Source organism: Solanum pennellii, chromosome 7 (genome assembly GCF_001406875.1).
Source record: "Solanum pennellii chromosome 7, SPENNV200".
NCBI lineage: Eukaryota > Viridiplantae > Streptophyta > Magnoliopsida > Solanales > Solanaceae > Solanum > Solanum pennellii.
Window position 1 is genome coordinate 69,698,659 of NC_028643.1, and position 21,998 is coordinate 69,720,656.

The 21,998-nt window shown below is 36.3% G+C and overlaps 4 protein-coding genes across 5 annotated transcripts in view; 1 reads left to right on the top strand and 3 right to left on the bottom strand.

The window, feature by feature from the left end:
• Positions 1 to 4,503, top strand: part of LOC107026401 (nitrate regulatory gene2 protein-like) — an 8,892-nt gene extending 4,389 nt beyond the window's left edge. For both annotated transcript variants that reach the window (XM_015227355.2, XM_015227356.2), the window contains exon 5: positions 3,533 to 4,503. In XM_015227355.2, coding sequence (XP_015082841.1) covers positions 3,533 to 4,250 — 718 coding nt within the window. In that variant the 3' untranslated portion in view covers positions 4,251 to 4,503. The remainder of the gene's footprint in view (positions 1 to 3,532) is intronic.
• Positions 4,504 to 5,177: 674 nt separating this feature from the next.
• On the bottom strand, positions 5,178 to 7,227 carry LOC107024240. Its single transcript, XM_015225182.2, has 2 exons — positions 7,031 to 7,227; positions 5,178 to 5,615 (listed from the first exon to the last, which is right to left on the bottom strand). The coding sequence occupies exons 1-2, from the start codon at positions 7,144 to 7,146 to the stop codon at positions 5,411 to 5,413; spliced, it is 321 nt and encodes a 106-aa protein (XP_015080668.1). The 5' UTR covers positions 7,147 to 7,227; the 3' UTR covers positions 5,178 to 5,410.
• Positions 7,228 to 9,747: 2,520 nt separating this feature from the next.
• On the bottom strand, positions 9,748 to 11,080 carry LOC107025923 (chlorophyll a-b binding protein 4, chloroplastic). Its single transcript, XM_015226710.2, has 2 exons — positions 10,706 to 11,080; positions 9,748 to 10,525 (listed from the first exon to the last, which is right to left on the bottom strand). Exons 1-2 carry the CDS (start codon positions 10,849 to 10,851, stop codon positions 9,874 to 9,876), a joined length of 798 nt encoding a protein of 265 aa, XP_015082196.1. The 5' UTR covers positions 10,852 to 11,080; the 3' UTR covers positions 9,748 to 9,873.
• Positions 11,081 to 12,261: 1,181 nt separating this feature from the next.
• LOC107026272 (nuclear pore complex protein NUP133) lies at positions 12,262 to 20,004 on the bottom strand. The gene is made up of 8 exons (XM_015227180.2): positions 19,578 to 20,004; positions 18,982 to 19,106; positions 16,971 to 18,797; positions 15,492 to 16,210; positions 15,063 to 15,215; positions 14,607 to 14,937; positions 14,250 to 14,317; positions 12,262 to 13,331 (listed from the first exon to the last, which is right to left on the bottom strand). The coding sequence occupies exons 1-8, from the start codon at positions 19,766 to 19,768 to the stop codon at positions 12,777 to 12,779; spliced, it is 3,969 nt and encodes a 1,322-aa protein (XP_015082666.1). The 5' UTR covers positions 19,769 to 20,004; the 3' UTR covers positions 12,262 to 12,776.
• Positions 20,005 to 21,998: the final 1,994 nt, after the last annotated feature.

The window sequence follows — 21,998 nt, forward strand, 5'->3', positions numbered from 1 at the left end:
CCCCCCCCGCCCCGCCCACAAACCATATCTATACATACAAATGTACATATGTGCGGTTGTATCTACTCACATAATTTAATTGTATATATATGTTATCAAAAAAGATTTAAAAGAGAAGAAGTTCCTTTAGTGATAGAATCAAGTAAGACATTTTACATTGTTTACAAGTTGTTACTAACACAAGGTTGACAAAGAGCTCTGTGTATTGATTCTTAGTTGTACTTAGTTGTCTATAGGGGTGACAAATGGGATGGTTGAGTCAGATATGGACATATAAAAAATGGGTTAGGTGAAAATGGATAAAGTACATGACACCAATATTTGATATGGATAAAAAATGGGTAAAAGAGATTACAAATGGTTCTTCTTTCTTTTTTTCTCTTTTTAGGGTTTGATATAAAAGGGAGATATTTTCAACGGAGAGTTTGGAGTTGGATTATAGGTGGTGATTAGGGTTAGGAGTAAGGTCTCAGAACATGTTTGTTTGGTATAAAGGGAGATATTTTCCACAGAGAGTTTGGAGTTGGATTGTAGGTGGTGATAGGGTTAGGAGTATGGTCCTCAAAACATGATAGGGAGTTGGGTTCGAGAGATCAGGGTCGGGTGTCAGGTCCTGGGTCCCATGTTGGAGTTGGGTCACGGGTCAAGGTGAGGAGCTGGAGCCAGGTGTTAATAGTTGGGAGTTGGGAGTTGGGTCTGGGGTAGTGAGTCGAGGGTTATGTATAGGGTCGAGAGTTGAGTGTTAGGTAAATGGTTAGGAGTTTGGTATTGGGTCTCATGTCAAGGGTCGGGGTGAGGAGTCTGGTCGTAGGTAAGGATCAGGAGTCGGGAGTCAAGGGTTAGATATAGGGTTGGGATTTGAGGGTTAGGTATAGAGTCGAGAGTTGGATTTCAGATCTTATGCCAAGGTTGGAAATGAGTTATAGTTGGATGTCGAGTCCTAAGTCGAGGTTGAGAGTTGGGTCCTAAGTCACCGTTAAGAGTTGATGAGTTGGGTCTTGGGTTAGGATTTAGGTCCTGGATAGCGAGTTGGGGTTGGGATTTCTGAGTTGGGATTCAGGTCTAGGGTTAGGAGTCGGGTAGTGAGGTCCCAAGTTGAGAGTCGGACCTCGACTCGAGGTTCTAGGGTTAGAAGTCGGGTAGTTTGTACCAAGATGAGAGTCTAATCTCGACTCGAGGTTGAGATTTAGTCTAGGGTCAAGAGTCGTAGAGCTAGGTCTTGGGTTGGGACTCAGGTCACAACTCAGTGTTGGGATTTAGGTCTAGGGTCAAGCGTCGGTTAGTGAGATTGTCAAGTCTCAACTTGAGGTTAGGATGTGGGTCTAGGGTTCAAAGTTAGGGAGTTAGGTCTTGGGTTGAGAGTCAAGTCTTAAATCGAGGGTAGGATTTGAGTTAAGAGTCTCTAATGGTTCTCGGGTCTTAACTCAGGGTTGGAATTTGGTCAAGAGTCTATGAGTTAGGTCCCCAGTCAAGAGTCAGGTTTTGACTCGTGGTTGGGATTCAGCTTGTAGGTCTAGGATCAAGAGTTAGGAGTTAGGTCCGAAGTTACGAGTCGGGGTTGGGATTTTGGTCTAGGGTCAGGAGTTGGAGAATTAGGTACCAGGTCGAGAGTTGGGTCTCAACTCAAGCTTGGGGTTTGGTCTAGGGCTAGGAGTTGGGAAGTTAGGTTTTCGGTCTTGACTCGGGGTTGAGATTCGATATAGGGTCAAAAGTTATGTCCTGGGTTGAGAGTTGGGGAGGGGTCAAGAGTTGGTTATCGACTTTGGGTTGGGATTCAAGTCTATGGTCAGGGAATTAGGCCTCAGGTAGTGGTTGAGATTTGGGAGCTAGGTCCTGGATCGAGTCTCAACTTAGGGTTAGGATACGAGTCCTAGGCTCGGGTTCGAACTGGTCTCCAGTCTTGATTTTGGGTTGGGATTCGGGTCCCATGTTAGGGAAACGGTCATGGGTTGAGAGTCATGGAGTTAGGTCTTAGGTCAAGAGTTGGGTCTCAACTCTGGATTGGGATTCGTATCCCAGGTCAAGGAGTTAGGTCATGGGTTGAGAGTTGGGGAGTCAAGTCTTGGGTCTCAACTCTAGGTTTGGGATTCGGGTGTATGGTCAATAGTTGGGTCTCAACTCTGGGTTGGGATTTGGGTGGTCAGGAGTCGGGGTCTCAAGTCGTGGTCAAGATTTGGAGCTAGATCTTGAATCGGGTCTCAACTCGGGGTCAGGATTCAGGGCCCAAGTCAAGGTCCGATCTAGTGTTGGGTCTCGACTCTGGGTTGGGATACGGGTCTAGGTTAGGGAGTTAGATCCCGGGTCGGGTCTCAAGTCCTGGTTGAGATTCAGGAGCTAGGTCATGTATCAGGTCTCAACTTGGGCTCGGGATTCGGGTCCTAGGTCAGGGTTTGGTTTTGTTTTGGGTGTCAAGTCTAGCTCGGGAGTCAGGTCCAGAATTTAGGTTGGGAGACATGTCCTTTATTGGGGTTGTAGCCGGGTGTTGTGTATCCATTTTGGGGTGGTGAGGTTGAAAAAGTTTTTAAAGAAATGTTTTACTTTATATACAGAAGTCGTATTTCTTTCATTAGGGAAAAATAATTCCATTTTAATTTTTTTTTTAAAACAGTTCAATCAGGTATGGCCAGGAATCGTGTCCTAGGTCAGGGAGTTAGGTCCCGGGTTGGGTCTCGAGTCCTGGTTGAGGTTCAGCAGGTCTCAACTTGGGCTCGGGATTCGGTTCCAGGTCAGGGTCTGGTTTGGTTTTGGGTGTGAGGTCTAGTTCGGGAGTCAGGTCCAGAATTTAGGTCGGGAGACATGTCCTGTATTGGAGTCGTAGTCGGGTGTTGTGTACCCGTTTGGGGGTGGTGAGGTTGGAATATTTTTTAAAGAAATATTTTACTTTATATACAAACTTCATTTTTCTTTCATTAGAGAAAAGTAATTCCATTTTAAAAATATTTTTCAAAACATTTCAAACAACCTAATATGATAAAATTGATGAACAAAGAAATTTATAAAATGCTTTCCTTCATACCACCAAACACACCCTTAATAATTATTTTTTTTTGAGGTTACTTCACCCTTTCATACTTTAAAGGAGTGCAATTGGTGGATACCCACGGGTTTCCTTATTTTATGATGTAAATAATATGAGTTGACACATATATGACCAACTTCTCAAATGATCGGACATCTGAGTTGAGGGAATAACTGTAAATTTTATACATTTAATTTTAATCCACCCCTAGCTGTCTACTAGAATTATTTACAGCATATCAAATATGTTTATTTCTTTCATATCAAATTTTCCAGAACGATCCCTAAGGTCTTGGTTTTTGCACATTTAGTTATTTAGAGCTTCAGAGACTCTGTTCTTTTGACGTCCCCCAACTTTTTCAATTTGGTTCGGTTAGTCAATTGTTGGAGCTAAACTTAAACATCAATATAGTTGCTAATTGAAATTCAATGATCGAAGTTAGGTTTCTTCTGCTATTTAATGTTATTTGCTGCTATGTACTAAAAACTTACAACATAGCTCCTTTGATGACAGGTTAGGAAGAATGTGGAAGGTTATGACAGAGTGCCACCAAATGCAAAAGCATACTCTAGATGAAGCCAAGCTCTTGCTAGCTGGCACACCTTCAAAGAAATCCGGAATAAGGAAGTACACAGTCATGTCACCTTCTGAGCCTCATAGGCTAGCCCGTTCTGCTGCTAACCTTGAGACGGAGCTCAGAAATTGGAGAGCCTGTTTCGAGTCATGGATCGTTTCTCAACGATCATACTTGCATGCTTTAGCAGGCTGGCTTTTGCGCTGTGCTCGTTCAGATTCTGACACATCAAAATTTCCCTTCTCTCCTCGTCGTTCCACGGGAGCTCCACCAATATTCAGCATTTGCATCCAGTGGTCCAGGTTATTAGACTCCATCCGGGAGACACCAGTGCTTGAAGGACTAGATTTTTTCGCAGCAGGCGTAGGTTCACTCTATGCACAACAACTAAAGGAAGATTCCCGCCGGACTCCTGGTGGGTCAAAGAGTCTCGGTGGAGAATCTGATGGGAACAACATGGACATCGTGGAAGTTGGACAGCTTGATGAGGACATAATGACAGCAGAAAAGATGGCAGAGGTTGCCATTAGAGTGCTATGTGCAGGAATGTCAGTTGCTTTGAGCTCACTGACAGAGTTTGCCATAGCTTCAGCTGATGGATATACTGATCTGGTAAAGAATTGTGAGAATATCAAACAGCCACAAAATGCAGTATAATTTTACATTAAAAATATATTAGGTTAGGTAGGAAGGAATGCAATGTAAATTATATGTTGAGTAACTTGAGCCATAGAGGTGCCTTATCCAATCTGGGCTACTGATTATGCAGAATACAGAAGGAAAAGAAAGCTATATAGAGGTACCTTGATATATCTATATATATTAGTTTCAATCTGAGCTTCTGATTATGCAGAACACAGAAGGAATAGAAAGTGCAAGTTGCTTTATATTAATCAAGCAATATGATTCATGGGTTGGCTTTGCCATTTAATATTTCATTTGTGGTGAAGTTGAGGTTGCAACAGGATGGCGCTGGACTTGTTCAATCAAATGAACGATAAGGTATTTGGAATCTTTGGGCTTGTTTTCTGCTATGTTGACTGATAGTCTTTGAGCCACCGACGAAAAACTGAGAAAATCGCCTAATTTCTTCAAATTAATTGGCTCCCGAACATATCGTGAATCATGGTGAGACTACTTATTGCTCCCCAAACTCCCTATGGAAGGTTCATAAAGATTTTGCAAAAATATCGATCAGAAGTTAATCACCAAATTTTTTTGCTCCGCATACTATTCTCCCAACTCCCTACGTAGTGTTTGGTTTAACCAAAAAAGAAAACCTTTTGGAAGTCGTATCACCAAAATATTCATCAGCTAACACACACGAAAAACTAAGAAATCGCTTAATTCCTTTAAAATGACTCCTAAATGCTCAAAATATGTCCGGAAAATGGCCCGGCTTCACGTACTTTTCCCCAACTCCATACGGACGAATCGTAAAGGTTTTGCAAAAAAATTAACCTGAAGTCGTATCATCAAAATATTCATGAGCTAAAAAATACACACTAAAAATACTGCGAAAATTGTTTAATTCCCATAAAATGGCTCCCAAGTGCCCAACATATGGACACAAAATGGTAAGGCTTCGTACTACTCCCCTAACTTCCTACAGAGGATTGGTAGTCATATGAGAAAATATTTATGGGATAACACACACATAAAACTGAAAAGATCGCCTAATTTCATATAATATATAGACAACATTTCCAGAACAACTTTTGTGTATGATCAAATTTCATACTACAGAAGCAATTCTATAGCAGAAGCATCATCGACCACTATTTTGAACATAATAAGCTTGTATAGTGTAAAATAGATCAAGCCTGACTAAGTTTAGAACACTCAGGGCACTGAAAGTGTCCTCTAGCTCGACATTTCATACAAGAAGAAGAGGATCCTACTTTCGATTTATCCTCCAAAAGAATGAAATTGAATGGTCCTTCTTTAATTGTACCAGATCCTTTGCAGCTTGAACATGCTATCAGTCTTAAATCTCCACATTTTTTGCACATTCCCAGTGAACTGCTCATAGCAAAAAAAAACCAATATTATATGCATTATGTATTAACAATCAAACAAAAAAAAAAGCAGTTGGGTTTTTGATGATCAATAAGAGCTATGAAATTATATTGTATGCACCAATATTTAAAGGCCAAATACATAAACAAATCCCTAAACTTTTTGGGTTTTTTCCCTCAGGTACCTCAACTACGTCACTTTTCAATTGAATCATTGAACCACCCATAATTTGTTTCTTTAGAACAGTGTGGGTTGATTTTGATCAGCTTTTCTATTGTAAATGTCTTCAATTGTGTTCGAATAGTAATAATTTTGATTGAAGAAATGAAGACAAACCGTGTTAGTCTCATTTGTTTTCTAATGTATTCAAATGACTTAAGTGAAACACAATTATTCTCAAACATTTTCACTATCAATTGGACTAATGATTTGTGGAATACCATATGTATCTTCTATCAATACCCCTCACAAATCTGGTTCCAAATCAGACAACGATGTCTGTTTAAACGGAACAAATTATGGGGGTTCAATGATTCAATAGAAAAATGAAGTAGTTGAGGTACCTGAGGAAAAAAACCCAACAAGTTTAGGGATCTGCTTATGTATTTGGCCATATTTAAAACTAGGTAAATAACTGGTCTGTCCCTCTATCGTTCTCCCCTTAAATGTTGCTCCCTCTGTTTCAAAATAAGTTGAAATGAAATTTATATATTTGTAAACTACGTAAAAAGTACTATGAGTCACAATAATTGATAATTCAAAATGCTTAAAAGATCTATGAAAAATTTACGGTCAAAGATAAACTTGTTTGACTATTGAAATCCAAAAGGTGACATATAAAATGGGACGGATATAGTACATTTTAGGAACCTGAGTAGTTGTTTTCTTAAAATGTATGTTCAAACTAAAAACATCACTTATTTTGAAATGAAGGGACTAATATTAGTCTTTTGTCAGGATTTGAACCCATGACGTGTGCTTAATCCACACAGTAGCATAACTACAATCATTCCAGGGTGTCACACTTCGTCGGAAAATTATGTTACATATATATATATATATATATATATATATGCCAAATTCTATATTAAATGGATATATATTTAAAGTTGAACACCCTTAACAATTAAGAAAAGTATACCTTTGGCGGAGTTTCGGGTTCTAACCCCAGATAACACAATAATTTTTTGTTTTGTTTTGTTTTGACCATCACATACCATTATTCTTGGACACCCTTAAAAGAACTTCTGGCTTTGTCACTGAATCCACACATTAGGTAATTTGGGTAGTATTAATGTGTAAAGATTCAATCTTTGGTGATAATTTACTTAAATCCTAGTTCATTACATGGATAAAAATACAAGGCAAAAAACCCTAAAAGGAAAAAACAAGAAATAAGTAGTTATAGTGCATAGTACCTGCGTTGAGAAGTAGAGATGAAGGAATCAATTTTGGGAGCATAAATGGTGGCAGCAAGTAGCAAACCACCCACTCCAAATCCTGCTATTTCACTTGCTGTTATGTGTTCAAACATTGTCCCCCTTTTTTTTTCCTGCTAAATTAATGTTTACAAATTTGCATTAAATAGAAAGAGATGATATATTTAGGAAAAAGAAAGCTATACCCTCTTATCCCAATTATTGGATAAGATATGTGGGGTTATTTTGTTTTGCAATTCTTTTATTATTTTTTTTTTTAAAAAAAAAAAACTTAAATTTGGAGCAAATAGATCCAGGACAAAAGGGGAAAAAAGTGAACCAATGTGCTACCAATTGATGTAAAGTTTGGATTCTATGATTCATCAATATATTTAGTGTAATTTCATAAATGAAATTTGAGAAGGATTAATTCTATTTTTATAGAAATAGACACTCAGCTTAAAAAGAGGAATTATTCAGAAAATGATTGTAAAAAAAAAAACGATAACAAGATATCAAGATACAAAAGAAATGAAGCAACTAATAGTAAAAACAAAATAAAGAATATGAACTATGTGATTACTAAATACTATTACTAATAAGGAGAAAAAGTTATAGGCTTAGCCTTCTACCTCTCCACCTAAGCTAGCTACTAACTTCTAACCTCGTATTTTTCTATTTAAGATTGTGTCTTTAATAATTGAAGTTATGTCATATCTTATCTAATCATATATCATTACACCCTCGTTCTTTTTTGACATGTCTCTAAAAAATTTTGATGATTGCAATATTAGAGTCAGCATTCGGACACCTCGATTAATTCTAAGGGATACCTCTTAAAACTTGATGATTATGGTGTCAGAGCCAGCTTTCACGCACCTCGACTAGTTTCACGTGATACCTCTGTCTCTTCTAACTCCTACTATAGTCAACCTCTCACACATGCTAACCTGTGCATCTGCACACCTCCTTTTAAGATGCATAAACCATCTCAGTCATCTTTCTTTCATCTTATTTGCCACAAAGGTTATTCTATCCGTAATCTGTATAACTTCATTCTTAATCATATATTTATTCTAATATGCTCACGTATCTATTTAAGTATTCTTATATTCGCTACATGTATCTTCTAAATGTAGGCGCGTTCTTGTCTTTCTGACTCTCCGCTCTCATTACTCTTAAGTCTTGGTGACACATTATTAATTATAGCATTATCATTTTATTTATGTCTCGACACTAGTAAATAAAACACTAGAGATATTCATAAAGTTTTCTATTTAATTGGTTATAGAAAACTATTTATCAACCTTTTGTTTCTCAACTTGTATCTAATAAATATATATAAGTCAATTAATTTAAATTTGTGTCGAAAATTTCACTTTGATTGTAAGTGCATCTTGTAAATGAAATTTATTTCAGTTTTAGATCTCTAAATAAAATTTTATCTTAGCCTTTCAATTATGTTAAGTCTATATGATACCCTACCTTAAGGATTGTTGTGACTCGATCATTCTTTCACTTATGCAATAAGATAATAAGACTTAACATTTTCATTCACTTATAATCTGGATGAACTATATTGGTCAAAATAAATACAGTAAGATTAAATGGTGGAGTAAAAAATATAAAAAGATATGTTAAAAGTGATATTCGAAATCAGGCATAGTTATATTAAAAAAATCCTTAAGCGCTTATCCAAGAATTAGTGAATCAATTAAATCATTTATTTATGAAGTGATTTATGTTAGTTTTTTTATACAAATTTCTTTTTAATTCATACATAAATATATATACATATATTTCAAGACGAGATTAATGAGTATTCGAGCACTCAAAATAACTCTATATGGATCTTGGCTCTGGTTAAGGACCATTTTGATCATTTTCTCCATTTTCCAACACCAACTTGCAATCCAAAAATGAGAAAAATATCATACAAGTTTTTCAATTTCGTCTATATGAGATATGTGGCGGAGCTACACTTGTCCAAAAGGAATTAATTGACATAGTCACTATCACTTTGAAAAATTATGATCGATTGAAATTCATTATACATATTGATGTATTTGTTTTTTTATATTTTAAATATAATTACTGAAAATACTAACAGTCTAATAACCACTAATTAATCTAACGCTTTGACCTCACTACTCTCAAATTTCAAATTTATGATATGAATATATGATATATCTATATAACGCTTTGACCTCACTACTCTCAAATTTCAAATTTATGATATGAATATATGATATATCTATGTACTAAAACATGAAATTTAGTACTATTTTATTTCCTCAGTTCAAAGTAAAGGACTTCTTATTTCATATTTTTAGTTTTTCATTGAAGGTGATGTATTTATTCACCTTTGTTAGGAAGTTTTTTATTCTTAATATGGGGTTTTTAGCATGAAGTTTAAATTTAGTCAGGTTTCAATATAGGTATCAAACACAGAATGAAAAATCAAAAGTCATTGTGTAAACAAGTCGTTTAGTACGAGGGATAAGAGATAATAATTCTAAAACAAATGCTGAATTATTAATCTTTCATTTGGTTAGAGCAGGTATTAGTTAGCTTCGGAATTATTCATTCCACCATCAATTCTATAATGATGGATAAATATAACTAATCACATAAGACATCCCAATTTATGAAAAAACATTGCCCATCCCGTCTCTCATACCAAACGACCCCCTAAGCAAATAGTATACTTGGGGGTAAAAAAAGGTACACCACTTAGAAATATGTTGGTAAAATATAATCAAAGGTACAAATCAATTTTTTCACAAGCATAAAACTTTCATTAATTATCCCAAATTTAACATATTACATACTACAAATTACTTTCACTTTCCGGGTACAAAGTTTGTGGCGAAAGCCCAAGCGTTGTTAGCCACCGGGTCATTAATGTGGTCAGAGAGGTTCTCAATTGGCCCCTTTCCAGTAACAATAGCTTGAACAAAGAATCCAAACATAGAAAACATAGCTAAACGTCCATTTTTAATTTCCTTCACCTTCAATTCAGCAAAAGCCTCAGGATCATCAGCAAGGCCAAGTGGGTCAAAGGCACCTCCTGGATAGATCTTGTCAAGGCCCTCACCAAGTGGGCCTCCACCAACTCTGTATCCTTCAACAAAGCCCATAAGAACAACTTGGCAAGCCCAAATAGCAAGAATGCTTTGGGCATGGACAAGGTTTGGGTTTCCAAGGTAGTCAAGCCCACCTTCGGAGAAAATTTGAGATCCAGCCTTGAACCAAACAGCTTCACCGAATTTAACACCGTTCTTCGAAAGGATTTCGGGGAAAACACAACCTAAAGCGCCAAGCATAGCCCAACGGCAATGAATCACCTCAAGCTCACGGTTTCTAGCAAATGTCTCGGGGTCAGCTGAAAGTCCAGCAGTGTCCCATCCGTAATCACCGGGGAATTCCCCAGTTAAGTATGATGGTGTTTGCTCAGAAAATGGGCCCAAGTACTTAGGACGGTCTTCTCCGTACCTATTTCATAAAATTTTTTAAAAAAAATTATTGAAAGAAGGGCGGCGGACATCAAATGGATTAGAGTTTTCAAAAAACTAGAAGAGGTTCAATTCCTCTTTGATGTGGTTAAGGCAAAAGATAGATATCAGAAATTCTGAATTAGTAATGATTAAATTTATGATACGAGTAGAAAAATACCAGATGCTTTGAGGAGCGCTTTTAACAGTACGTCTCATGGTAATACGGCCTTCACCGAAGTTGCCAACTTTCCTAATAAACTCATTTTGAGATTTACCAACTGCTTGACCAACAAAGGCTGATTGTTGAATCGCAGAAGTGGCCATTTTTTTTGAATTTGGTGAAGCTTTTTTGTTTCTTTTTTTTGGCTGATGATATGAAAGGAAGAAGGAGAAGCGGGGGTTATATATATGCAAATTTAATGGATTTTTGAGGATTACAAGATGTACAACTAAGCAATTGCTGATTGGTTATGGTTTAGTATTTGGATTTCAATTATGGCATATAGAGGCCTCTGTTCTGCCACGTGGAGTTGAGATATCTCTTGGGTGAGATTTTCTTTCAGTTTCAGATATGCAGCCACTGAATAGTTTTCTACGTTGAGTCATCCGTCTCATTTTATTTGACAATATTCAATTTTAAAATTTATGATTTAAAATATTTTTTTAGTTATAAATTATTTTATTATAAGTAAAAGAAATACCAAATTATAATTGATAATATTGTTTGAATAAACTAAAAATAAATAAAAAATATCACGTAAAATAAATAGAGTAAAAGAATCTTTCACAAATGTACCGGTTTTACAGGACCCAACGATATTCCAACTCAGCAAATGAAAATTATTCTATGGTGGGTGTTAATTATATTATGGGTGTTCATGGTTTGGATAAAAATTAATTTAAATTGAAAAATTAAATCAAACTGATTAAATAAATTGATTTAATTTGGATTTTGATTTGATTTGACTTTAGATTGTTAAGAACTGGTAGTATTGAATTTGATTATGGTTTTGTACGAAAAAATCCGAAGGAATAACCAAACCGAACCAACAAGTTATGTACATAAATTTTATTATTATACGTACATAATATTTATATTCATAAAATAATTTTAAAGATTTCCAATATGTTTCATCAAAATTTATTTATAAAAAAAAATGTCTAAGGTGAGAACATTTTTCTTATTGGTTTCATGTATATGAGTGTTTATCGGAATTCATTGTGGAACTGAAAATGTCATTGTTTTGTTCCTTCTAATGCCAAATTAGTGAATTTTAAAGTTTTATTCAGCAAATCCAATGATCGAAAATTCTGTAATAACATTCATTCTAACTATTTTTTCGTTTGAATGAATTGCTGTCATTTTTTTTCACATTTTGAATGAATTCTTTCTTTTATTTTTATGTATGGATAATAACCGAATACCCGAATCAAACCAAATCAAAATCAAAAATGAACAAACCGATAAATGCACATTATATTTGATTTGATTTTGATTTTGATTTTGACCAATAACTGACCCAAACGAGCCGTGAACACTCCTGGTGTTAATATTGAAGGGCACAAATGAATCAATATAATACTAACGGCTATAATTTTTTGGAACAAAAATCGAACAGGAAGTAAAAAAAAGAAAAAATTAATTAAGTGAATAGATTAATAAAACCCTCTTAAATCGTCGTTATTTTTCGATTCTTGCATCTATATTATTGGGTCTGGAATTCACGACTCATATCAAGTGTGAATAACCTCTTTTTATTTCAAGAAGTGCTCTCCTTTGCTGTAACAATATACAAACAACACACAATCAACATAAAATGCACTGTTTTCTTTCGAAAGAATCAGTATAACTCTCTGAAACTCATATGCCTGACTAATAGTTGTGACTTGTGATCATCAAAGCCAAAAGAACATCAGTTTTTTTAAAAAGAAAAAGCACATTTTAACTAAATTTACAAGGCAAAATCTCCCCTGCTTGGTGAGTTAGAACTCTTAAAAGAACCCAATGTTCCGGCACTGCTCATCAATCATTCTAAACAAACTTTGTTTGACACCACCACGCACTCATCATACATTGATTTAACTTCAACGAGCACTGATAAAGAAACATGACTGCCATCTACAATTTCATCCATCGGCGTTAAAGAACTGCACGCAGATCAAGGTGCTCATGCTCAAGCGGCTAAAGAAACTCTACGGTTATGCAGGGTTAGCTTAAACTTCCCACAATCATCAGAATACTAGGGCAATTACTCCATTGGGGTAGGTCCCTCCTCTTCCACAATACTAATGGTATCGGAATGAACACTTCCTAGCATAACTGATGTGAGCATTAACTTGCCAGCATCAGGATAATCCTTGTGCTGCATCAGTATTGTTTCCACAGAGGATCCCATGTTCTTTAACGTCACTTGCTCAGAATTTTCTAGCCTCAGTGGCAGCACTTCCTGGAAATTGCCCTCAAAAGTTTCAGCTTTGAGGCCATAGCACCTGCTGGAAGCCTGGAAAAGAATGGTGTCTTTTAGAATGCTCAAAGTCTCCTCATCACCCCACCCCTCATCTACTGATGCTTGATACAGCCTCTCCCAGTCGTCCTGATTGGAGGCATTTCTCCAGCAGTCCTCCAACAGGCTTGCATTAGACTTGATAAAAGAGGAGCTGGTCCATGCAAAAATGTCAAAAACTCTCAACGAAAGCTCCCTATCCTGAGTTTTAAGGCACAATTCAATAAGGTCCACTGGAGGAAGAAGCTGCTGGCTTATATTTTGCATGTCATCGTCCGGAAGGAGTTTCATTATTTCTTCCTGCGAGAGAAGTAAAATTGACAATAAGAGACGCCTGCACATACGCACACACATACAAAGAACAAGTGATCAAGCACAACGGATATGGATAATAGAGGGGCACCCAAAGGGTGTGGCTTAGTGTTCAATAAATTGGGTAGAAACCTTGGAGGCCACGACTCAAACTCCAACACAGACCAAAACAATATTAAGTGATTTCTTTCCCATCTGCCTAAGTCTTTGGTAGGCAAAATTATCTGGTGCATGTGCTAATGAGAGGCTATGTTGCTAGGTGTGTGACGGATTCTACAGAAGTGTATATTGAAGAATCTGACATGGGTGCTGCATCATTTTTGACAAGTGCGAGCAACATAGGTGAGAGGTACCAGGTAACCGATGGAATAGTTGAGGCGTGCGCAAACTGCCCGAACAACACCATACTTAAAAAAGAACATAGTTAACAGAGATGGAGAGAACAGGAGGATGTTCATCTATCAGAGTTCCCTCACCACAACAACCAACTGGACCAGTAAAAGAAAATAACAGAAAACAACAATAACAAAAACGGAAAGTGGGGCACTGACTGGTTGCATTTGCCTGGATGGGGCACTAAATTTGGCTTGTTCAACCACAGAACTAAAACAAACCTCTCATTTCCTATTAGCTTTTCATATCTTTCTTCTAGAAAAGCTGTCTCTGGCTGAGAACAGCCTAACAGTAATATATCACATTTTCATATCAAGAGATAGATGGACCATATCAAGGGTAATGACCCACAAGATAGCAAGGTAGAATTTGATAATCTCTGCTATTATTAAGGCTAATGTCCTAATAACTTGTATGTTTATCATTGTACATCTTCTCTTCACCGACTTATACTGAGGTGACACAGAAATCCTCAGCTCCAATAACCGAATAAGCAAAAAACTAAAATGATACCTGCAAGTTCAGAATCTTTAAATCAGCATCTATGCGCTTCACCTTTGATTCAAAATTAGCACTTCTTCCTATCAGGAGATGAAGTAAACATAAGTTGTCGCCAGTAACAAGCATAAAAGCAATATGAAAATGATAACTGAAACATGAAATTTGCTAAATTCTAAAGGTCCAAAGTCCAAAAGATGTGGAAATATGAACAAGATGAAGACTCAATAAGCTCAAATAATTATAACAAATCTGGAATCAACTGATATAATGAGAATAAATCAGCCATTTTTACTATTTGAAAGTTTTAATCTAACTTCAAAAAAAAAATTCTCTAAATTTCTTGATTTAAATAGTTAAAGGAACGAATACCCGCCAATGCAGCTACTTTCGAGAGATTCAAAAGCCGCCTTCTTTCCACCAAACTTGTTTTTATGGTGGTACCAAATGAGCCGGTTTCAGTATCCATAGCGGAACTATCATTTGGTGAAAGAGACAAAACATGTAGAGTTTCAGAAGCTTCAGAAAATTGATGAAGGAATATTTCATGAAGCCAAAGGAGATCCTGATGCTGTTTCAAAAATATTGCTAGGTCTTCCTGAAATTCCTCCCCAAGTCTCATAAGCTTAGAGAACTGTCTGCTGTCATACAGTTGTTGAAACACAAAGTAACTAAAGCCTCGTTTAGGTCCCATGCTGTCATGCTGCACAAGAAAAAGCTTTTCAAACAGAAGTAGGTAAACAGCTAAAGAAGCATGTGATCTACAATCAGCTTTCACTAAGACAAACAAGAACAAGCAAAACACACACAGAACAGATAAATATTTACCATAAGATTTTTAAGTAGGTCAGTATTATTGAGATCACAGCATATACTCCATAGAGTTTTGTAACCTTCGTGTCTTTTTGCAAGAGACAACAAGGCTGAGGAAAGCTTTCCAAAAATCTCAAACTTTTGCTCCTCAGCTGCTTCACCTAAATCCTGCATGGATGAATATGTTTGAGCAAAAAAATGACTGGGATAAGACTCTATGCCATATTCCTTTTCAAGAATATCTTATTCTTAGGTGAATCCTTTTATTACATACACGGAAACTAACAGACAAGTCCACGGGAGAAAAAAAGGACCTACTGCATTTTCTCTCTCTTTTTTTTTTCTTTTTCTCTCTCTTCTTTTTTTTCTTTTTTTTGCTGGGATATCTTCAGGTACATAAATCAAACCTTCCAAGAGAAATGAATAAGAGGTAAGGAGATCAACCTGCAGTTTGCCTTCAACTAAATCTTTCACTTGCTGGTAAAGACATTCCAAGAGGTCATCTCTTCTATTACAGTACTCATCTAACAGACTTTTGTGTCCTTCTCCACGCTCAACTTTTGCACAGATAGCACCAGAATATGCTTCCAAAAGTACATCAGACAGAACTTCAAGGTGTGAATGAAAATCTAATTTAACAGTATCATCCAGGGAATTATTTTCCTTCACCAGTTGAAGCATAAAATATGCAAGGTTCCAGAGCCCGTTCCGCACCTTTTCTTGACAAGTCCATGGTGTCAAGCCCTCAGACGGTGGATACCAAAGGTGATTTTCATTTCTACAAGTCATGGCTGTGCGAAGCAAAGTCACACAGGCACTGGAGAGTTCACATGCTCTTTGGAATAGAACAGAAACTGTCATCTTTTCACTGATAATGTAATCGAGGTCTCTCCCTAAGCAATAAAAAAATTCGTCAAGGTCTGAGACCTTACTGTAGAAAACTTCAGCATTATCCCTATCCATCAAAAGAACTGTTCTTCGGCGAGCTCTTTCGCCTACCAATTGGATGACATCCCAGAGGGAACCAGAAATCGACATCTCAGTAGTTGAATAAGAGCCAGCTCCTGAGGCACGGTTCTGATTGAGCACGTTCTGCAACTCTCTCAATTGGATCATGCCAGCAAGTTTTTCACCATGTTCCATGATAATATGCAAAGCATGCCCTGTCACAGATTGTAAAACTCTTAGGTCCATGGTTTCTAAGAGAAAAAAATGCATTAGCATATAAGGAGCACAGAAAAGCATGTGGACAATATTGCTTTTGCAGTCATTACTTATGCTGTTGCAGTAAAATGATTTAAGATAAGCAAATAGCATCCTGGCAATAACTACTTATTTATCATAGTAAGGACTGTAATCGATCATCTAATTAGACCATTCAAGGAATATTGGAAGCTAGATAGTCTGACTTGCTTCAGCAGAACCTGTGATCTCCAATGGTACCGATGGCAACGGGACAGGTTTGACCATATGCGGAGCGGGGCAGGACTGGCTGATACATCTTTTTGAATATCTAATTTGCAGGTGAAGCTACTGGGCATAGAAATGTTGCTGCACTTGAAGTAATATATATCTACTGATTTATACCCTTCATTTCTTTGTGCATTACATATAATGTTTTATTTTGCTAAATATACAGATTTTATCCTCTAAATCTTCTCGACTAGTCTTTTGAACATGTATTTGTGAGCCATGAAGCATTAACTAATCTTTTGATTGTAAATGATTTTTTTTTTTTTTGTGTTGAACTTAACCAAGGACTATCTATTGGTAAGAATAAAAGAGTGGATATTATCTTAATATGTGTATCAGTTTGTATATAGTTCCATAAAAATTACTTTCGTCTTACCAAATACACTTGGTTCAACCACAGTTGGAGGCCTAAGAGGAAGAAGCAAATATAATATGGCAAAGAGGTCATACTCTGTCTAGAACATAGTTCTTCATGGCACTTGGATAAAGCCAGGAATTGAAGGTATCTTTTATGCTTTTGCTGCTTCTCCAAAAGTTGTGAAGACACGACAGACGAAGTCACAATCTCAGCACCTCTGGTGGTTGTCCAATGTTTTGCAAGGGTATCCACAATTGATTTGCTTGTCCTTGCAAAAACATTTGTTTCGCCCTCTCTTTCAAATGCCCCTGACGTCTTCAGTTTATCGAAAGCACCATCCGCATGCCCAGATAAAAGAAAATCATGGAAAAGCTGATTTAGTAAAGCTTCAGATTCTTCATCTTGAGCATTTCGACGTGCAATTCCAGTTAGCCCAGGCCGTTGCTTATCTTCAGCATCCCATGCTTCTGAAGTCGCCCTTCTTGGAGTAACATTACCAGCAAAAGATAAATTTTTCCTCTCTTCCAGAGATGACCTCTCATTAGAGCTTCCTTTACGTGACAAACTTCTCTCCGGTGGTTCAACTCCACCAAGTAAAACTGCCCTCTCAGGTATAGCCCAAACTCCAGCTTTTTCAGTTAGAACAGCCCAAGCGCCATCCTCGCCATCATCTGAAGGGAAAACTGATGCATCAAGAACCCTTCCAGCATCATATGGAAGATCAAATTGATAAAGACGGGTAGAATTTCTCCAGTAATGCGAGACAGTTGCAGTGCCATCACCAGAAAGTATGATCACTGAACCGGCTGGCTTACCCCCAACCTTCAATCTCATAGAGAATAAGAACTCTTCATCCTCAAGTCTAGCCTTAGGAATTATCACTTGGATAGGAGCCTTTTTCTCTAAAATCCTTTCATGTGGCAGCACAGATTCTGAGGAGACATTCACTCCAGATTTATATTGCATGGTTAGAAGTGAATACTCAGTGTAGCTTGAACTGGTGATCCGATCCTTGCAAAAAATTGCAATGAGAATAGTAATAACCTTGCCATCATTATCAATCTGCAAATCCAGAGGCCAAATACGCTTCTGCCCTGCCAGATCCTTCTGGATACCCAGATCACCATCAGTGCCAACGATTTCATGAGTCCAGATCTTAGAAACATGGAAAGAGGGAGAAAGTTCAATAGCAAAACATTGTATTTCATGATCTGTCAATAAAAGAAACTGTCTGTTGGACTTGTCCAAAGAATGGGAACAAGACTGCCAAACCAGTGACCTACGGTAACCCCTTCCTCCAAAGAACTGTCCATCATTTCCTTGAGAGTTCTTACTAAACATGTCCTCATACATCTTTCTACGCTGAATACCACTGGGGCTGCAGACAAATTGCCAAAGTTCGCCATTAGAACTACAGGCAAGAGCAACAGAGGCATGATTGTGATGAACCTTAGGGACCGCACAAGCAATCAAACAGTTGAGAGAATTTGAACGAGTAACACCGCTCCCAGGTTTATTCTGCTGTCGCAACTTGGTTGGGGTGCCCTTTACATCAGAAGGAGAAGAACTCACCTCAGACTCCTCGGGAAAACTTACTACTGGTTCATTCCGAGTTGCAGAGTAGATATCTGGCCAGTATACGAGATTTCGAGTTCTCCGATTACAGGCAACAATACCAGCAGAACTGCATTGTTGGGAAACTTTAGTGGTATTCCTATCCCAATTGATGAGACATACAAACCAATCATTAGAAGATTTTCCAGTATCTTCATTTCCAGACATTGTCGGAGGAAGATCAAGTACAATGCAGTTCCTCGAAGCTGCAGGTGATAAGAAACTCCAAACGAAGAGTTTGCTGCCACATATAACCCACGCCAAGGAAGTTTCCTTATCCATTCCCCCAGAGATGGACGCATTACCTTAACAAAAGCAAATTTGTCATCTCAAAATCAATAAATCAATAATAACACTTCAGGGTAGCAGGCATTCAAAGCACTGGAATATTGAAAAGTGGGACAAAACTAAGAAAAACTATTTTCTGAAAGCGGGGTACTAATAAAAAAGTGAAATCAAACAAGATAGGTTATCAGCTCATTCACTAACCAGGAGCATGTTTCTGAAGCAAAACGTCCTGTTCATCGCGTAGGACTTGAGGGAACTCTCCGACATAGACAGGTTGAATTGGATCAGTCTCTTCTCCTTTATCACTCTTCTTCGCAGGCGGGATTCTACGACAATTAACAACAAACACTATCTTAATCATTTTTTATTCAAATATACTTCTACAACTTACATCCCTTCATTAACAATTAACTAACCACAATCAGCCTCACAATAAATGTGCAGGTCCAACCACACATTTGTTTCCCAGTAAGAAAGCTCAATACAAATAAATATGCAACATTTGACACTGTAATCTTTTAATTTAGTGAGATAAACATGCCAAGTTGAAAATGAGCGAAATTGCATCATATAAGAAAACACAATAACTAAGTAAAAAATGAAAACAAGCAAAAGCATTCAACTAACTGTAGAACTACATAATGCACTCAATAGTACCACCAGGATAATTACATAACCATTTCACGATCCAGAGTACATCTAAAGTCTAAACTAGAAGCGCAGATAAACATCAACATTAGCTCAATTTATTGAAACATAAGCACAATGTAAAGTGAATTTGAATGTGTGTGTCTTACCTAGCGAGAACAGAAAGACGGGAAGCCCAGGGAGCAGGAGTACCAGTATTAGGGCGATTAGGTATAGGAGAATTATCATCAAGCGGCTTTCTATTCTCGGTGAAGGGCGTCACCGGTGAACCAGTAGTAGGTTTATCCCGGCCACTCTTACGAGCATTGAAATTTGATCTCCTTGTTCCCGGAGAGAACATTTTTGGTTAACGGAATGAGAAGTAGGGTTTAAAGTGGTTTGAGTATAAAAATGGCGTATTAGGTTCTCTAATGGCGAATGCAAAATATAAGAGTTCACTAGTAAGAAGAAGAGATTAGAAACTTAAAAGCAGAATCTGAAGAGAGCTTCAGGTTTTGAAAAATATGGCAGCGGTTAGGGTGCTGCTGTGCTCTTTTTTCTCCGATGGTCTTTTTTTTCTTTACTTCTCTTTTTTACATTTTACCTCTTTTTTTTTCATTTTGAAAGGGGAATATGAAGGGCTTTGTTTTTCTTTTTTTTTTTTTGGTTTTATTAAGCATATAATTAGAGGTGATAAGAAAAATTAGCTCAATTAATCATAACTTGTTCAATCCATTAAAAAAGCAAGGGCGAAGCTATAGGATCAATTTATTGATTTATATTTATATACTTATTTAAGTCAAAAGATTTAGTTCAGTGGTAAAGTGAATTTATTATTTGGCTTTGTGGGTTCGAATTCAAGTAGCAACCTATTTTTACCTTATTTTGGCTTGTTGTTGCTACTTATTCTTTCAACAGATCGTAATATGATTTTTAATTTTCATGTCTTTTTTTTGTGTTGATGTAGAGCTGAATTTTATTTAGTTATTTATATTTGATTCGATCAGTTCAAATGTGACTCGATGGCTTAAATTTGAATACTACTAAAGTACTTATTTATTTTTTTGAGCCTCTTGATGAAAATCTTTACTTCACCACAGGACACAAGAGTTGTATTCACTAGTGTGCTAAGATGGACAATGTCTAACTTGACATGCTATATTTTCTAGTCTAAATTGACTTTTGGCAAATTCAGACATAAAACATAATACGTGGATATACAATAACTTATTTTATTATCGAATGAGAAAATTGAACATATTTATAACTTTTTGTTCTGAATTATATTGTATCACTTATATTTAGAAAAATATTAGTGTAAGAGTTTTTGGCTAAATTTGTACAAATCAAAAATGGGCTCAATTATCAAATAGGCGGGCTAATGACCCTGCCCCCTGCAAGTTTTACTTGGCTAAAATGAGAGAATCAAAGTGGGTTTATGATTATGCAAACTTTGGTGGAGGGACGTCATTTGGAATGGATCCTACGATTTAATTTGAAGAAACTTATTAGTTCAGGACATAGTAATGATTATCAAACTGAGAACTCTTTATTGATTTTATGGGTCATTCTTGGATTTGTCTGGTTAATTTCGTTAACAAATGAGACGTCATTCTGCTAACTATATATACATTCACTTTCATCTTCTTAGTGGTGCTACGACCTTTTAGATCATGAAACTTTAAGATCATAACAAGTTTGTTATGTCCTTAAATGTTTTGGATCACATACAATCTACACGGATATATCAAATAAATTTTAAAATTTTATCGTGATAAAATAAATCATTACAATTATTAATTTTCAATATGAAATTCTTAGTAAACGCAAACATATGCTATAATCCAATCCCTAACTTAGACCAATTTTTTCTTAAATATCAATGAATATTCTCAAATAAATCTTTATGCGTATGTATTGAGTGTTATGCATAAAAAAGCCTATTAATGCTTGCTAGTTTCTCTATTGGTGAAACTTAAATGTAGAATTTTCACTAGTAAAAAATTAGAAATTTAAAAAAGACTCTTAAATTCTTCAAAAATATGATAACGGTTTGGATGTTTTTGTTTCTTTGTGTGGTTTTTTTTGTTCACTTTTATTTTTTGCATTTTACCCTTTCTTAATTTTGAAAGGAGATTGTGAAGTGTTTTGTTTTTTAATTAGATATAATTAAAGGTGGTAAATAATCAACTCAACAAATTATAACTTGTTAAATTCGTTTAAAATTTAACAAAGCAATAAGAGTTGTATTTATTGATGAACTAATGTGTATTTTGACCTGCTATATCCCGCTAGTCCAAGTTGACTGATGACAGAAGTTAAAATGATCAATAAATATACATCTTATTCTATTTGTCAGTTCAAAATATTTATATCTTTTTATTATATATTGTATTATTTATATTTTAAAAAATATACTTAATAGGGAAATAAATAATTTTGAATTAATTTGAGCATCTAAAATAGGCTTAAATATTAAGCTGGTAGGTTAATAATCAATCCAAATTTTACTTAACTAAAATGGGTGGATCAAATGGATTTGAGAGAGTACAGCAAGGTTGAAACTTAAAGAATTGATGGAAGGTGACCAT

What these genes read in the sequence shown, in the direction of transcription:
- LOC107024240 (XM_015225182.2), bottom strand. Translation starts at nt 7,146, where the DNA reads ATGTTTGAACACATAACAGCAAGTGAAATAGCAGGATTTGGAGTGGGT. An exon ending in ATCTCTACTTCTCAACGCAG is followed by an intron (nt 5,616 to 7,030) that starts GTACTATGCACT and finishes TGCTATGAGCAG; the next exon opens with TTCACTGGGAATGTGCAAAA.
- LOC107025923 (XM_015226710.2), bottom strand. Translation starts at nt 10,851, where the DNA reads ATGGCCACTTCTGCGATTCAACAATCAGCCTTTGTTGGTCAAGCAGTT. An exon ending in AGCGCTCCTCAAAGCATCTG is followed by an intron (nt 10,526 to 10,705) that starts GTATTTTTCTAC and finishes TTTATGAAATAG; the next exon opens with GTACGGAGAAGACCGTCCTA.
- LOC107026272 (XM_015227180.2), bottom strand. Translation starts at nt 19,768, where the DNA reads ATGTTCTCTCCGGGAACAAGGAGATCAAATTTCAATGCTCGTAAGAGT. An exon ending in TAGTTGAAGGCAAACTGCAG is followed by an intron (nt 15,216 to 15,491) that starts GTTGATCTCCTT and finishes TCATCCATGCAG; the next exon opens with GATTTAGGTGAAGCAGCTGA. An exon ending in TAAAGATTCTGAACTTGCAG is followed by an intron (nt 13,332 to 14,249) that starts GTATCATTTTAG and finishes CTTCTCTCGCAG; the next exon opens with GAAGAAATAATGAAACTCCT.